At 35.0% G+C, this 16,744-nt stretch overlaps 2 protein-coding genes across 3 annotated transcripts; one reads left to right on the top strand and one right to left on the bottom strand.

The window, feature by feature from the left end:
* The first annotated feature begins 4,088 nt into the window (after positions 1-4,088).
* Positions 4,089-8,758, top strand: LOC145632255 (AP2-like ethylene-responsive transcription factor At2g41710). Its single transcript, XM_081684579.1, has 9 exons — positions 4,089-4,524; positions 5,581-5,663; positions 5,864-5,872; positions 5,953-6,041; positions 6,183-6,256; positions 6,361-6,411; positions 6,867-6,931; positions 7,077-7,687; positions 8,348-8,758. The coding sequence occupies exons 1-9, from the start codon at positions 4,283-4,285 to the stop codon at positions 8,402-8,404; spliced, it is 1,281 nt and encodes a 426-aa protein (XP_081540705.1). The 5' UTR covers positions 4,089-4,282; the 3' UTR covers positions 8,405-8,758.
* Positions 8,759-9,745: 987 nt separating this feature from the next.
* Positions 9,746-16,744, bottom strand: LOC145631008 (pentatricopeptide repeat-containing protein At2g41720-like). 2 transcript variants are annotated; one of them, XM_081683119.1, is made up of 11 exons: positions 16,145-16,262; positions 14,389-14,444; positions 13,904-14,076; positions 13,646-13,751; positions 12,047-13,156; positions 11,852-11,957; positions 11,561-11,765; positions 10,800-10,932; positions 10,616-10,720; positions 10,143-10,263; positions 9,746-10,058 (listed from the first exon to the last, which is right to left on the bottom strand). In XM_081683119.1, the coding sequence occupies exons 2-11, from the start codon at positions 14,395-14,397 to the stop codon at positions 9,943-9,945; spliced, it is 2,184 nt and encodes a 727-aa protein (XP_081539245.1). In that variant the 5' UTR covers positions 14,398-14,444; positions 16,145-16,262; the 3' UTR covers positions 9,746-9,942. The 2 variants fall into 2 exon arrangements, with proteins under 2 accessions (XP_081539245.1, XP_081539244.1); XM_081683118.1 differs by lacking the exon at positions 14,389-14,444 and having other exon boundaries at positions 16,145-16,744.

Here is a 16,744-nt window from a genome sequence, read left to right as displayed (position 1 = left end):
GCTTGTCAATTCACATCTTTGCAATCATCATATAGATAATAATTATGGTGGAGATTCATCATATAGATAATAATAAGATATGAATCAAATTTTGGTTTGGTTTGGTTTCACGCATTGCCAAAGAAAAATGACGACAATCTTTTTTTTTTTTTTTTTTTTTTTTTTTTTATATTACTCTCAAAGCAACAAGATTACAAGAGTCCTACTAGATATTAAATAGGGTTTAAACCTCTCCAAAGTATAAATAAAATAAATATGAAATTAGGAAAGTTATTTAATAAATAAAAATAACTATTATTTTTTTTTATAAAGTATGCAATATAATATCATAAAATATTCGGGTATTACAATCTACCCTCCTTAAAACAAGTTTCGTCCTCGAAACTTAAAATAGAAAAATTTAGGGTATTACAGTATAATAATAAATAATCAATAAATAATCAAAGATCACTAATCCGTAATTAAAAATCACTAATTACTAAGTTCAGTTCAGTTCAGCTAATTTCAGTCAATGAGAATAGACCATAAATACTTATTTTTTAATATATATATATATATATATATATATATATATATATATATATATATATATATATTGAAAAATGAATAATATATAAAGGAGGAGAAGAGGTGGAAATTAAATTTAATTGTAGAAGAAATTAAGTTGGGGGAAAGTGAACCAAACAACATTCATACATGTATTGAATTAAAGGTTTTTTTTTTTTTTTTAAATATGAGAAAGAGGATTAAAAAAAGAAAGATTAATGAGATGACATGTGTCATTGATGAAAAATGAAATTTTCATGTGGCATTATAGGGATGATGGTTTGTGTTTTTAAATACTAATAAAGTATAGATAGATAGATAGTAGTCAAACATTTAATAACGTTAAAATAATTAAACATGCAATAAAACCTCCAAATCTCCAATATAATCATAGTACGAGTGTTATTATAGACTGCTTCTCTTACAGCCTTACACTAATTCATTGTCAAAATTACATTGATATAAGTTACTTTTTCATCCAATATTTTTTAACTTTTAAGGGAATTTATTATGAAATACAGAGCATTATTTCCTTAAACAATTATTTATTACGGAGTATGTTGTAGTGTCAAATTATCCTCACTAGACTTAAATAAAATTACAAAAACTAAGAATCTAGAGCTTTAGAGAGGACAATTACTAGTTTACTTTTATGTAACAAACTAAATTACTTTTGACTTGAGTTGTGTTTTGACTCAATCAATCCAACCCAAACCCAACTTGAAACCAACTCGAAAGTGATGGGTTTGTACAAATTTTAGTGATCCAAACCTAGATTGTAACCAACCCGCAAAACCTATTCATTAAACCCAATTGAAAAAAATTTCATTCACAAGGGTTTGTTCTCTTCAGCTTAATTTCAATTCAATTCAGTTTCTAATTTCCATCTCTCATAAACAATTTAGTTCAGTTCATTTTAGTTTAACTCATTTCAGTAAATCAAAACAGGCCCTTAGAGTAGTTGGTTTTTAATATTGTTTTAGTTGAGTAGATGCCATGGTACATTTGTATGGTTGAAATTGAACCTAAATGACTATAGTCTTTAAAACTTGTTTATGTATTTTCGCCCATAAAATGAGAGAATAAAATTTATATTTAATTAGCTTAATCCATTGATTGAACTCAAAATCACACTTTAATTGTTGAACCTTTATCGTTTGTTGTTAGGTTTTGATGATAGATAACAAATGATGATTATCTAACTAATATGTGTATTGAGATGAGCATGAACATGCCATGAAACATGAAGAATGTTAACTGCAAATTAGATCATTATTTAAGATTACAAAGTATGAATCGTGCTTGAGTTCCTCAGGGGAACACAAGAAGAAGAGTTCCTCAGGGGAACACAAAGAGAAGAGTTCCTCAAGGGAACATAAAGAGAAGAAGAGCTCCTCGGGGGAACACAAAAAGAAGAGTTCCTCGAGGGAACACAAAGAGAAGAAGTCTAAATGTTCAAACGTTCTTTTAGACTTTATATGCAGCTCCTAAGAAGCACTAGAAGCTGGTTCTTCGACGAAGGGAACAAACAGCAGTTCCTCAATGGAACAAACAAAGAGAAGTTCCTTTGAAGGAACTAGAAGCTTTGGAGTAGAAGCTTCATCAGAAAAACATGAAAACGATCGATAGAAAAATAGGAGTATATTTTTCTAAGAATCATGTAAGTATGTTGGACAAGAGAAATTGTTTGGAACAAGCCTAAGAAACTAAATTGGAGCTTTAGTCTAGAAGGAACTGAGTCTGACAGCTTGGAAGGAATTACGTGACCAGTCAGTTCCTTATGGGTCAGTTAAAGAAAAATAAGTAACGTTCTTTTAATGAATGAGTTTATATGTAGTTATTTTTAATTTCTTTAAAAAGATAAAGTTTTTAAATGTGATAAAATTAGTCTTCGAAAAAGATTTTTACTGTTTTTGGAAAATAAATCTTTGATATTATTTTACAAAAAGATTTTATTTTGTTTTTGGAAAATAAATATCTTAAATATTATTTTACAAAAATATCTTTTTCATCAAATAAGATTTTAACCGCTTACTTTATCTTTTCTCCAAGAAATCAGTTTTCCTGATTTTACTCAACGTTCAACGTAGTGCATAAGACTTTGACTACCACGTTCGTTATCACGTTTCTCTACTGCCCAAGTAATTGGCAGTTACCTAAAAATAAGGGAACTGATTGTTAGTGGAGGATTTAGAGGGAGTAGTGGCCAAGTCTTATGCATGCTATAAAAGGAGAGTTAAGTTTTAGTTTCAATTTGTCTGACTTTAGTGAGTCATTCCAAATTAGCGTATATCTCAAGTGGAAGAGCAGTAGAAAAGAATTATATTTTCTCTCCTTGTTTTTGAGTCAGTTCCTCCAGGTTCCAAGTTCCTTACATATCTCAAATTTTCCAACATATTAGTTTTATACATTTTATCTTTTATAAGTATTTGAGAGTTGTTCAAGGGTTTGAGTGAACTCTTGTAATGGGGAATTTATAAGGGTTTGAATGAACTGTTGTATTGGGGTGAGAACTTGAGTGAGTTCTTTGTATTGAGAGAAAGAGAAAGCTTTGAGTGAAGCTTGAGAGAAAGAGAAAGATCGAGTTAGGCTTTGAGTGAAGTCTTAAGTTAGAGAGAGAGTTAAAGTGATCAACTGATTGAGGGATTAGTTGATTGGGGAACTCGGGTTCATTGAGGAACTCGATAAAGGCTTAAGTTCCTTATAGGTTGTAACAAAGTCGACGACCTATTTTAGTGGAATGTTTTGAGTCAAAATCCCTTGGGGTCGAGGTTTTTCACTTCCTATTTGGCATAGGAAGTTTTCCTCGTAAAATCTCTCTTGCACTATTTCTCTACTTTCGTTTAGTTTCTTTTATTTTCGCAAAAAGTGACTAGAAACCTCCATACTACACTTCACCCCCCTTCTTGTAGTATTTCATCTAAATAACATCGTTCAACTTGAATATATAAATATGTTACTTTGACTCAACCTAATCAACTCATTTGAATACAAAGTGAATCTCATATCACAAACATTTTAACACCAATACACTATAATTATTTTTATTTATTTATTTTTTTTTACGCCTAAAAAAACAATCTAACATGGTGGGCTTAAGTACAAAATGATAAACTATTGTTCGAAATCAAATTTCGTTTATATCACTACCATGGTGGGCTTTTTTACGCCTAAAAACACAATCTAACACCATGAGCACGACTCAAAAGCATACAAAACACGAAAAAGCAAAGATTGTCGTTCTCACAAAAGAAGATGACGACTTGAGTTAAACTTCAACAGACACTAGGAAACCTCTACTAGATACACCTCACGTGAAATCGGGTCTATTTTCCTGACAATTCCACAAACAATTTTGAAAAAAAATGCCAAAACCCTCCTCCCAAAATTACCAAAACACCCCTCTCACCCAACTTAGCCGTTGAGGACTTGAGGGTCCCCTTTTCTCTCTCCTCCAACTTTTAACCTCCTCTCTCACACTGTTCGTTTTTTTCTTCCTTCATTCATTTCATCCCACTTAAATCCCAAAAAAAAAAAAAAAACACCAATAATTTTGTTACTACTGTATCATTTTCAATATCATACCATAAATACCATATATATATAGTCCATAGTATTATCATTGTTATCTTTTACATAGGATACTTATTATTTTGAGTCATTATTTGAGTATATTTATTTATAAGTTATAATTTAATCTTGATTGTTACCGTTGGAAGTGGTGGTGGAGGGGAGTATGGCGTCGACGTCAAGCGGCGATGTCGGCGGAGTTGGGGTGGCGACAGTGAATATGACATCGGGTATGACAGCGGCTTCGGCCGCGATAAGCAAAAATAAGGAGAGCAGTGAGAGTGTTGGAGTGGTGTTAATGAAGAAAGTCAAGAGAGAAAGAGGTGGTTCTACTGCTAAAGATAGGATCAGTAAAATGCCACCTTCTACTGCTGGTAAACGTAGCTCCATCTACCGTGGTGTCACCAGGTTTTCCTTTTTTTTTTTTTTTTTTTTTTTTTTTGGGTTGAATATTTGAATTTGATCTGATTTTGATGGGTTTTTGTTTGATTATGGAACTGAAGTGTAATTTGGGAATGTTTGTTTGATGTATTTTTGTAGTTTGTGATGTTATGAGTGAGAAATTGTGGTGTAATTTGGGTTGATTTGATAAAATTGATTAGGTTACTCTGCCTTCCACTGTTTGTAACAATGGATGAAGCGGTACTCCTTTCGTCTCTTAATGTTTAATTACCGTCTAAATAGGAAGAACTTTTAGAGACGGAGGGGGAATTTCCATTTGTAACTGAGCTAGATTAGTTATAAAAGTTGGGGTGATGGAGAAGGTGGGAACAAGGTTTCGAGGAAACCCCAATGTATTGCTAGATTTAGCCTTGTTGTCATTGATTAAGGAGTTGAAATGCTAGATTGTGTACTAAGATGTATGTTGCCCGGATCGGAGTTGAATACTAGACTATTAGTAATGGATTCTACTTTGTATGAGTATGTTGTGTTCTAGGCCTAGTATGTTACTTGGGACTTGTAGATTGGTTATAACTTATAGGTATGTTGCTAGCTTCTCAAGTGTGGTAATTTTATGAAAATTTTGTGTGTTTTAGGTATGTTGCTGGATTCTCAAGTATGTTAGGGGTTTGTTACTTGGGACTTGAATACTAGATTGGTTATAGGTATGTTGCTAAAAGTTTAAGATGAAGTTTAAAGTGTCCGTACCCACGTGGAAGTTCGAGCATTTTATACAGGCTCTTGAAGTGAATTAAAGTCGGGTAATATGGGGTAGGAGCTTGAGGAGTGGATGATCTTTGCCAGTAAGTGGTGGTTATGAAGATGAAATAATAAGATGTACTGAGTACATCCATAAGCTATTCCTCAATTATTAAGAATTTAGTTGAGTACAAAAATAAACTTTATAATTTCGGTTTAGGAATATTCAGGGATGATGTTTGATGTGTAAAGAACTAAAGACAATGTTAATTTGTTTCTCCTTTTTGTTTGGGGGGTCTATTTGGGAAAATTTTGAAACATCAGGCATAGATGGACGGGTCGATATGAAGCTCACCTTTGGGATAAAAGCACTTGGAATCAGAATCAGAATAAGAAGGGAAAACAAGGTGATTCTTTCCTCCCTTAAATGCACTTTTTTTTTTCCTTTCCTTTTTCTGTAGTTACTCTCTTAAGGCTGTTAGCATTTAATCATTTATGCTTCTTTCCTGTACAGTGCTAGTTTGATTGAAATTATAAGAAACTGACATTATTTTGCTCGTTGTTGGCTATCATAACCGATGAACGCTGCTCAATCTACTCTTTGCAGTTTATTTGGGTGAGTACATGAATGTTTTGTTAAAGTTGTATCTTTTTTAGTTTGATCTTTTCACTTAAAATGTAACATCTTGTGCTCAGGTGCATATGACGATGAGGAAGCTGCAGCTAGAGCATATGATCTTGCTGCCTTGAAGTATTGGGGCCCAGGAACTCTTATCAATTTTCCAGTGAGACTCCAAAAACCTAATCCTCTGCCATATATCTAAAGCCAAATTACCAAAGACATGGTTAATTTTGTAACTGCACAAAAAGATAAGTTGAAACTTGGGATTCACATGAAAATTAATAATGCCGGTAGTTTGATGCAGGTTACAGATTATAGTAGAGATTTAGATGAAATGCAGAACGTCTCCCGAGAGGAATACCTGGCCTCACTCAGGAGGTGAAAACCATTAGCTTTCACAACCTCCCTTTTTCCTTGTTATAATATACTGTGTGCATTTTGAACTAGCACTCTATGTTGATTGTCTTTTATGGTCTATGCAGAAAGAGTAGTGGATTCTCAAGAGGTATAGCTAAATATCGTGCGCTTTCAAGGTATGCTTTCCATATCTAAGTGGCTTGATTGCTAACTTTTTTTTACCCACCTTTGTTATTCTGACTTTTTAATATTTCTCGCTATACCTTTGTCAAATAAATCAGAGTAGCAGAAAAGAACATTGTCTTTATTCTGTCCATATTTGTCATTGACACTTGACATAGTATATATTATACTTTGTGTATGTATAAAGCTATAGCAGCCAGCAGGGTTTCATTACAAAGTAGTGAATTGCATAATCTTCTTTCTTATCTATTCAAGTTTTAATCCACAAGAAAGATCTATGGAATGGCTTCAGTTTTGTACACGCACTGCAGATATCCTTGTTATGGGTGCCAAGATACCCGTGCTTCTATGACTTCATCGCTAATCTTAAAATCTGTTAGCGAGTTCAACAATTTAGCTTGATTTTTTAGAAGTCTGATTCTGATATCTTGATACTTCTTTGATCCAGTGGCCGATGGGAACCTTCACTGGGCCGTGCTACTGCAACTGAATACCTTCATGGCATTCACTATGGTATTCTACAAACTTCAGCTGATTTTTTCCTTTTATTCTTAAGCTTTGTTTGCATTTTCTGTTCCTTTGTTGTTATAATTGAGCTTTAGTTTCATACTTCATCCAACCTTAATTCTCACTTGAACAAACTTATTCATTGTCCTAGGTAAAGGAGAAGATACCTCAGCTGAGGCTGACTATCCTGGAGGTTTTCCCATTGAAAGAAAACTCGATTTGACAGGTTATATCAAGTGGTGGGGTCAGAGTAAAATCCGACAATCAGATAGCGGAAAGCATAGCAGTGCTGAAGAGATGGGGACAGAGCTCAAATCACTTGAACGGGATATCCAGTCCACAGAGCCTTATCAGATGCCTCAGTTGGGAACTTCATATGAAGCAAAGAGAAATAATAAGGGCTCTTCTACTTCTGCTTTGAGCATATTGTCAAGATCTGCGGCATACAAGAACATGCAAGAGAAAGCATCTAAAGCAAAGGAAACTACTAATGATAGTGATGAGAAGGAGAACAAGAGTTATGTTAGCAAGATTGATTGTGGCAAAGCTGTCCAGAAAACAAGTGATGATACTGGAATTGAGAGATTGGGGTCTACCCTTGGAATAGGCGGGTTACCTCTGCACAAAAACATGTTTCCTTTGTCTCCGCTACTCACTGCTCCACTTTTGACAAATTACAATGCTATGGATCCTTTAGCAGACCCTATTCTTTGGACGTCTTTAATGCCTGTCTTGCCTACGGCCCCTTCTCGGACTGCTGAGGTTTGCATTTGTTACTCCTGCTTAGTGTTCTTGACAATGCTCTATTTACCTATTTTTCAGGGAGGGGTGGGGGGGGGGGGGGGGGGGGGTCAGTAAGACTCTTTTCTGGCAATCATTACGGCAATATGATAAAGTATAAATAAATAAAGTTGGCCGATTAGGTGGTGGGAAGACATTTTTTCAATAAATGTTAGGCTGTAATGCTGAATGGACTCAGGAATGAAAACATTACAGTATCACTCTTTTGCATTTGTTATAGGTGCTTGGTTTCATAATTTTATCCTGTGTCAAAGAATTGTATTGGAGTTCAATGAAATTCTAAATGATGGAAAATCAAGCATGGTCTTATAAACTTATAAGAAGCGGAGTTTAGTTAATGAACTTGTCTTCCACGAATAACATCTTGTTTCATTTTGCATCATAGCATCTATTTTTGTGGTACAGGTTCCTTGGTGCTCAACAAGAAATTAACCCTGTGTGTCAAGTGTGTCGGAGGCATGAATTACTGAATGACGGAAAATCAACTTGAACATTAAAGGCTATTGAAACTTATAAATTAAAATGTGGCTGTCTTCCACGATAGCATCTTGTTTTGTTTTTACAATATTATTTATAATTACTGAAGTACCTGAAAATTTCTGCTACTTGACATTTTTACAGGTAACGAAAACTGAGACCAGCTCAACGTACGGTTTCTTCAGGCAGGAAGAAGGATGACAAAATCCATGTTCTAAGTTTTGATGAAGGTATCTGGCCACTATAGAGCAGAGAACTACAGTATTACAATCAGAGTATGAAATCTTTATGATAGAGCACAGGGCATGCTTATATGAAGAGAAAATAAAACAGCATGGGCAGACTATGTAACTATCATGAAATGCATAGCAGGAAGACTTATCTAGTTATCTTCCTCTCCCTATGCACCTAACATCTAGGCTTAAGCTGTAAAAGGTGCAACCACTTGTTAATATGTAGCCATTAGCAGTTATTTCACATTACTGTAAACTCTATCGTTGCCTCAGGCAACTCTGCCAGTATATTTTTCAGGGCTGCTTTATAGTTTCTCTTGTTCCCAGGTTAGTTATATTATAGACTTGATACTTTGGTAAATTAACATATATAGAAGAAACGACACTCACTTGACATACTAGGTTAAGACCTAATTGGTATAATGTTGAAACCATACCATGAGAGGCATAAATACTAGGTTAAGAATGTGACTTTGATAGTTTCTATTTTCAATTTTTTTGTAACTCAATTATTTTAACTTTCAAAGTTATCTTTCCCTTTAATATTGTTGTGTGTCATTGTTTGTACACAGCTTATTGAAATATACTGACTAAATATAACTAGGTTTATAATTCAAGAGTTTCCTAACACTGCAGAATATGATAATGAAAAAGAAAACATTACATACTATGAACTGCGGCGAGCAGTACTGATTATTGTATTATCTATGCAAAATTGTTTTGTGCACATTCTCATTTGGTATTATTTTCTACACACCGTTTAGTAATGTATGTGCTGCATCTCAAGTTGGATGTCTTTTTTTAGAAAACACCCATTGCGTGTATGGGATGAAAGCATACCACCATCTGAACACAGAACTACAAGTAAAAATAGTCTTACAGAAGCAATAGAAATACAACTATAACTAGCAGAGAGCTTACTCCTAAATATGATGCTTTCTTTATGCAAATTTGCAGTTTACGGCTGCGTATAAAATGTATACTGCAGCATACCAACATGGATGACTAATATTAGAGGTGGCAATCAACTTGGTTAACTTTGCTTACAAGTTCCAATTGCGCCAATGTGTTTGAGTGACATTCAACCATTCAATTAATGAGTTAATTAGATTGGTTTCACTCCATCTTAGGCTTGTCAGTTGATCGTTAAAAACCAATCAACTTTAGTCACATTAAACGTTAAGGTCACTTCAATTTCAATTTCAAATTTGGTCAATATTAGGCATGATTCGGGCCGAGTCAAGAATTTTGTTTCGGGTTAGTTTTTGTATTTCTACTAGTTGTCTTGACTGCAATTCCCCTGTAAAAATGAGGTAAAGATCCATACATTTACAAAAAGATATATAATTACAAATATTTACTAAAAGATCCATATGACCAAAAAATGCCAGAAGCCTACAGACTTGGAATACATGACAGTGATACAGGTAAAACCAATATACAGAATATACCTAAACTGAGCTCCTTCAGTCTTTTGTACTATAATTTTGAACAAATTGCACGGATTTAAGTTGCTATTTGGGAATGAAGTTCACATTCCTCGGTCAACTCTGATGCTGAAAGTGAAGAGCTGCACAGCTGGGTTCGTGAAACCAGGTTTCGAGGTCTACTTTTCAAGGAATCTGTCACAAATTTTAAGTTCAGTTTAAACATATAAAAAATAATTCATGTGTAAAATAAAGGGGATATCTCCTGAGAAGACTTACCTATGCGCTCTTGAATGACTGCAGCAAGGTCAGAGCCACCACTTCTTTGAGCAAAGTACAACACATCCCGGTACATAGCAACTGAAGGCTGAAGTCCTGCTTCTTCCATCCACTGCAAAACCTGCAATGTGATTTAGGCATTTTGCTATATTTTATTAAATCTAAATATAAAAGGATTAAACAGAAGACATGATACAACTATTTACAAGACTTTTTCTTAAAATTTAAATGAGTTTCATCGAAATTATTTTTCAGAAGAGACATACTACCAATTCCTTTGAAGCTACTACCACTACTAAAGCTGGCTTGCCTCTTTTGGTTATCAGTTGGACTTTCTAGCATAACTCTAAAATTTTGGTAACTTCAATTTTAATGCTTTTTAACAGAAAAAGAGGCATTTTATCTGGGATTGTCACTCTGATAGTGGATCAAGAGCTGCAGGTGAGCAGCCTGATCATTGATTAACAAATTACCTCAACGTACTTTCTCCAATTTCCAGCTGCCAGAAGATTTTTCAACAAGGTTGAATAGGTAGAATAGTTGATCTCTGTACCTGATGCTACGATCTTAAGAAACAACTGCATGGTTGAAGATATATATCTTTAAGCACTAGTCAGAATTCAGAAACCAAAAGGCCCGTGCAGAAATTTGGTTTACCTTCATCATTGCCTCCATTTTCCCAGATTTTCCAAGAAATTGCAACAGGTGATTCAGAAAACCAGTAGAAATTTTAAGGAATGTAGGTTCCATCACACTAATCAGATTGATTGCCGTTTCACAATCCCGAAGCCTTCAAACAGAGCAACAAAGTTCTGAAGTTAAACAAAGAGCACAAGGAGTATAAATCTACTGCACATAGAAATATTTGAGCTACCAGTGTCTAGCACTTTTATTTTCTTGTGAAAGCAACACATTTGGTCTGTGTATTTGCCATTAAAAAAAATTAGAAAAAAGATCACAGAAAGGACATATCGTCACAGCTCCATTACAACCATGCAATCATCAAATGTCATATGGTCCTAATCAGATGTCAACAAGTACTAAGAAAAACCCAAATGATTACGATGAGCTTGCATGAGTTGAAAAGAAACAAACATGCACAGGATCATGAATCCAAACACATACACCTTGCTTAATGAGCCCAATATAACAAAGTACAACACTCATGCCCCAATTAACATTAGTCTGCCACATCATTTCAGCCAATTTTATTGTAAATCAGATCTTGAAACAAAAACCCTCTCTTGTTTTATTAAAGATATTAAACACGGTTTAGGACAATAAATCAATGTTAATTTAAATGTTAGTGACTAAAGAGAGCCTGGCACGAATAAATAACATACAGAAGTAAAACGGACAAGCAATGATTAAAAAGTGCAAGAACAAACAATATGCTTCCAGTAATTGTCTAAACTTACAAGCTACAGGCAGATATGACTTCAAAGTGCACGGCATTACTAACTGGAAGGTTTTTTACTTTCATATACTCCAGTAAGATAAGAACTTTAGCTGGTTGACCTCCTTTATTGAATGCCCTCATCAAAGCTGAACAGGCGACAACATCAGGTTGGATATCATTTGCCTCCATCTCCTGAAAAATTGCACATGCTTTGTCCCACTTCTCTGCAGTTAAGATCAATTCTCTCTTTAGATATCAAATCCCTCCAGAAGAGGTACAAGAATGTCAGAGCTCCATGTTTCAACCTTACCAGCTTCACTATAGGCGTGAATCATTTTTGTATATGTGATGACATCAGGTTGACAACCAGCTGTCTTCATTCTAGTAAACATAGATTCTGCCTCTGCCAATCGTCCCTGAGGCAAAAACAGAGAGGAGGCAGAAGAGGGGTCAGATTCATCCATACAAATTAAAAGAAAACAAAAGATAATGTGTAGGTCCTTGCCTGCTTACTATAGGCACTGATAGCAGAGGAGTACACCTCTTTGGTGACAGGAATGTTCAAATTTGTCATTTCGTCAAGAAAATTAATAGCCTGATCATACTTTGACACCTTACAACAACCACTTATCAGCACATTGTATATGCCAGAGTCTGGTTTCACATTCTTTTCCCTCATAGCTTTAAACAGAGATAATGCCTTGTCAAATTCTCCAACATTCATATAGCTTCCAATTGCTGTGCTATAAGCAACTAAATTTAACTCAATGCCTCGCTTCTCAGCTGCTGAAAGTACTGAATCGATTACTACCTTCTCATAACAGCGACCACATGCTGCCAGAAGAGTAGATATTGAGACAACATTAGGTTGAATACCTTCTCTTTCCATTTCACGCAATACTTCCACTGCCTCAGCTAAACAACCATTTGAACCATAAGCATCAATAAGTGCATTATAACTAATGATATTTGGCTTCAAGCAATGTTTCTTCATCAAGTCAAATGCTTCCTTGGCCTTTTTCGGTTTTTGTGACCTTCCATAGGCATTAAGTAGAGAAGTGTAAGACACAACATCAGGACGAATACCATATTGCTTCATCTCATTGAACACTTTCACAGCTTCTTCACTCATTCCTTGAGAAGCATATGCACCCAACAGAGTGTTGTAAGCCACAATATTGGGTTTAAGACCCTCACCGAGCATTATGTCAAACACAGCCTTGCAATTCTCAAATTCTCCACAAACGGAATACATATGCATGATGCTAGTAAATGTTACTACATCAGGGCGACACTCAGATTTCTTTTCTCTCATAGATTTTAAAACACCAACAGCTTCCTCATAATGACCGAGTTTTGCCAGGCAGTATATTATGATGTTAAGAGTTGTAGTGTCAGGGCGTATATTCGTCCCTTTCATAAGTTCAAAATAGGACAAAGCTTTAGAATATTGAGCACCGGTTTTATAGGAAGACAAAATGATGTTGTGTGTTACCAAGTCAGGCCCAACTCCATTATCAGTCATTTGTTTGCAAATTTTAAGAGCCTCTCTCCAATTTCCACAAGATCCACATGCATTGATCAAGTTATTATATGTTGATCGACTTGGAGGAATCTGTAATAATGCATCAAATTCAGTCTAAACTCATACTCAGATACTACCTCCGTTTTTTTTTCAGTTGACACGTTTTGACTTTAGCACTATTCACACACTTTCCTTTGACCGTGTTTTGTGGTTTATACATAATGAAAAATATAGTCGTGTGGGATCTTGTTAGATTCGTCATAATATATATTTTCAAAATATCAAATTTTCATAATTTTTGCTTATCGGTAATTAAAGATATGAATGGTTGAAGGTGTGCGTTGGCAAACGTGACTAAAGAAACGGAGGAAGTATAAGATATGGCAAGGTACTTATTGTATATGCAAAAAATCTGAAAGCAACTTTAAAGGCTGGGAAGCAACAGGCCTGTACAACAATGTAATCTCCATGATCATCTACTAAAGATGGTAATAGAGCACAGACAATCATGGGAACACCCCCCCCCCCCCCCCCCCCAATCCTCTGTAAACAACTAAGCAATATTATACAATTACTTACAGCTGCACGAAGCATATCTTCCATAATATTTGTAGCCCAACGCCATTGACCAGCTCTACCATGGGCATTGATGAGAGCATTATAGGTTTCAGCATCTGGCTTGCACCTGGAAAAAAAAATATTAAGCAATCAAACATACTTTTCAATGCAAGTATGATTTCCTTGTAACTTTGAAATTAGAACCCTCAGTTATGAGATGCATCTAGCAACCATAGAATGATACAATAAGAACTTCTGATGGATCACATTTGAACTTACTTCCACTTTTGCATTTCAAAAAATAAGCCACGAGCCTGATCTACATTATTATGCCTGGCATGTAATCTGATCATCATATTGTATATGTCATTTCGTGCACAATAATTCTTCTGATTTTTCATCCAACTGAAGACATGAATTGCATGCTCAATAGAACCCAACTGAGTCAACTCCTACAATCAGATATCAGATTTTAAGTCCATTGTGCAAATGCAACTTACCTACTCAACAACTGGGTCACAGGTCAAAAAACCTAGACTACCAAGTTCCAAAGAAGTAAAGAGAAAAGTAAGAAAGAAAAGAGCACAAATTAATAATCTTCAAGTTGTATTCATTTTAGAATACAAAAATGCTCATAAATTCATCAAAAGGAAAATGTTTTATGGGGGAGCAAAACTAGAATCATTGAAAGCTTCGATTAAGCATTGGTCAGGGTTAACAAGAAACAGAAGCAAGAAAAGGAATGAATAACTGAAAGTCTATACCAGTTCCATGGAAGACCATCACTTAGCAGAACAGGTTAACCCAACAAGTTCATTTCCTGAAAAAATGATTTAGGCCAAATTGGGATGAAAACAGAAAACCTGGAAAATGTAAACAAACTACTTATTCAGCCGAAAAAAAAAACTACGCCTTTTTTTCCTTGGGGGGGGGGGGGGGAGGGAGGGTTGTGGGATTCCATGGTGGAAATGTGTAAGCAATGAGCACATAGAAAAAAACAAAAAGGAACAAATTCCTGGAACCTTCAAAATGTTCAATGATACTTGGCATTAGAACATAAGCAACAATCGACAGTTTCTTAACATATGATGCTGGACAACTTTAGCACTCAAATCTAACCTAGGAGGGAGGAAAAAAACCCTTCAAGCTAGGTGTAATTAATATTATTAAGGGCATGCTTGGATTGGGAGTAATATATTAAGGGGTTAATAAAAGTCAAACTTGAAAAAATATAAGTAACTAGAGGTGTTGTTGTAGGAGGTATGATGTTTACAAATGACATAAGGTAGGAGGGAGGAAAAAACCCTTCAAGCTAGGTGTAATTAATACTATTAAGGGCATGCTTGGATTGGGGGTAATATATTAAGGGGTTAATAAAAGTCAAACTTGAAAAAATATAAGTAACTAGAGGTGGTGTTGTAGGAGGTATGATGTTTACAAATGACATAAGGTAGTTGTTCCATGAGGAAAAGAGAGCAATGGAGGAATTATTACACTCATAATGAGGGTAATAGTTACACACCCTCCCCCTAGTGTAACTATTACCCCCAAAATGAGCCTCTTTCTTCATTTCATACCTCACCATCACTACATAATTTTTCTTACAAGAACACCATCATTATCTTCTCCTTCCCTATTTACTTTCGTTTTGCTTAGTTTAACTTTTATTACCCTAGTAATACATTTCCCTCAATTCAAGCATACCCTAAATGTGCAGACTATGGTTTCTAAAGTACAGCCAAAGATTGAAATGTTAGAACTTGTACAGGACAATTTCACGTGTCTCAAACAGTTCGACATGGATTTAATGGAGAAAACCCTTTCATTAAATCAATTGGGAGATTTTAACTCCATAGGCCATTGAACAACAGTTACAATACAGATAAGAGCACATATTCAATAGTTTGAAGGATCATAAAGGCTAGGACCCGGTTAGGACCCCTGGAGTCAATTCAAAGGCTTGCTATATTTTTGTCAATTGTTTTGAATTAACTTCAAATGTAAGTGGAGAGCTACCTTCAAAATACCAAGGTTTTATACTTCCAACTTCTAAATTCATCAAATTTTCATCTACATGTAACAATGTACTCAAATTTACCCCAAGCAAATATTACAATCACAAATTGCATTGACCAACAATGCCACTCATCACTATCATCATCATTATCACTATCAACAAAAATAACCAACATGCAACCAAATTGCCAGTTTGCATAATATTTTAAAAAATGCATTTAGCAAAATAATTTCTTGAAATTAACCAACAAAATCCATAGCATTTACCTACACCCTTATAATTCACACAGTGGATGTCAACTAGGTTAATTGGTTAAAACCGCAAGAAGCCTTACCCCAAACCTCATCTCGAATTGTCTCCATCACAACAAACCTTCCAAGGCTAATTAAAACACCCAAGAAAAACCCACATAGAAAATCCTCTTTGACACACATTCACATAAATTTTCACTATAAAAATAAAAAATATAAATACTAGTTATAATAATATTAAGGAGAATTTACCTGAATAAGAACAGGATAATTCTTCCTAGCAAACCTGCCAACCCAATGATTCAAAACACCCTCAATATCATCCCCAGTATTTAAAGCCAAAATCTTCTGAACCACCTGAGTAATTGACCAATCCTTCTGAAACTTATCTGCTTGTACCTTAATTCTGTACCTTCTAGGAATATCATCCTTCCTCAAACCACTCACGTGCTCAGTCACGTGATGTTCTCCTTTGTCATAATCTACATAGCCTTGCTTCTTTCTCTCCCATTTTCCTGGGTTTTTTGTGGATTTTTTGCCATCAGAATTTGTTTTCAAAGGTAAAGTTTTGATTTTTTGGGGAGTATGGGAGGTGGGTTTTGTTGGGTAAGTGGTGGATTTTATGGGATTTGAGTGAGATTGATGATGATGATTTGGGTGTAATTGTTGGGTGAAGTTTAATGGAGATTGAAATTGAGAAGTTATTGCTGTCATTAGACTGAGCGTCAGAGAAGAAGAGACGCAGTAGTTAAGGGGAGATGTTGCAGAAAAGGCTGTGAAGAAATGGTGGGAAATGTGAATGAAGAGATAAACCTTCCCACTTCTCTTGGGGTTTTGCAAAAATTGCCAACG

This window comes from Chenopodium album, chromosome 5 (assembly GCF_948465745.1).
Source record: "Chenopodium album chromosome 5, dcCheAlbu1.1, whole genome shotgun sequence".
Lineage (NCBI taxonomy): Eukaryota > Viridiplantae > Streptophyta > Magnoliopsida > Caryophyllales > Amaranthaceae > Chenopodium > Chenopodium album.
The sequence above is the reverse complement of the archived record's forward strand: the minus strand, read 5'-3'. Positions and strand labels throughout refer to the sequence as shown.

Bases quoted from the DNA above. Each gene is read 5' to 3' on its own strand.
- LOC145631008 (XM_081683118.1), bottom strand. From the start codon at position 16,606: ATGACAGCAATAACTTCTCAATTTCAATCTCCATTAAACTTCACCCAA. The intron at 13,752-13,903 runs GTAAGTTCAAAT...TTTTTTTTCCAG, and splicing joins TTTGAAATGCAAAAGTGGAA to GTGCAAGCCAGATGCTGAAA. The intron at 11,766-11,851 runs GTAAGGTTGAAA...TCTTAACTGCAG, and splicing joins TCACGCCTATAGTGAAGCTG to AGAAGTGGGACAAAGCATGT.
- LOC145632255 (XM_081684579.1), top strand. From the start codon at position 4,283: ATGGCGTCGACGTCAAGCGGCGATGTCGGCGGAGTTGGGGTGGCGACA. The intron at 6,257-6,360 runs GTGAAAACCATT...TGGTCTATGCAG, and splicing joins TACCTGGCCTCACTCAGGAG to AAAGAGTAGTGGATTCTCAA. The intron at 6,412-6,866 runs GTATGCTTTCCA...TCTTTGATCCAG, and splicing joins AAATATCGTGCGCTTTCAAG to TGGCCGATGGGAACCTTCAC.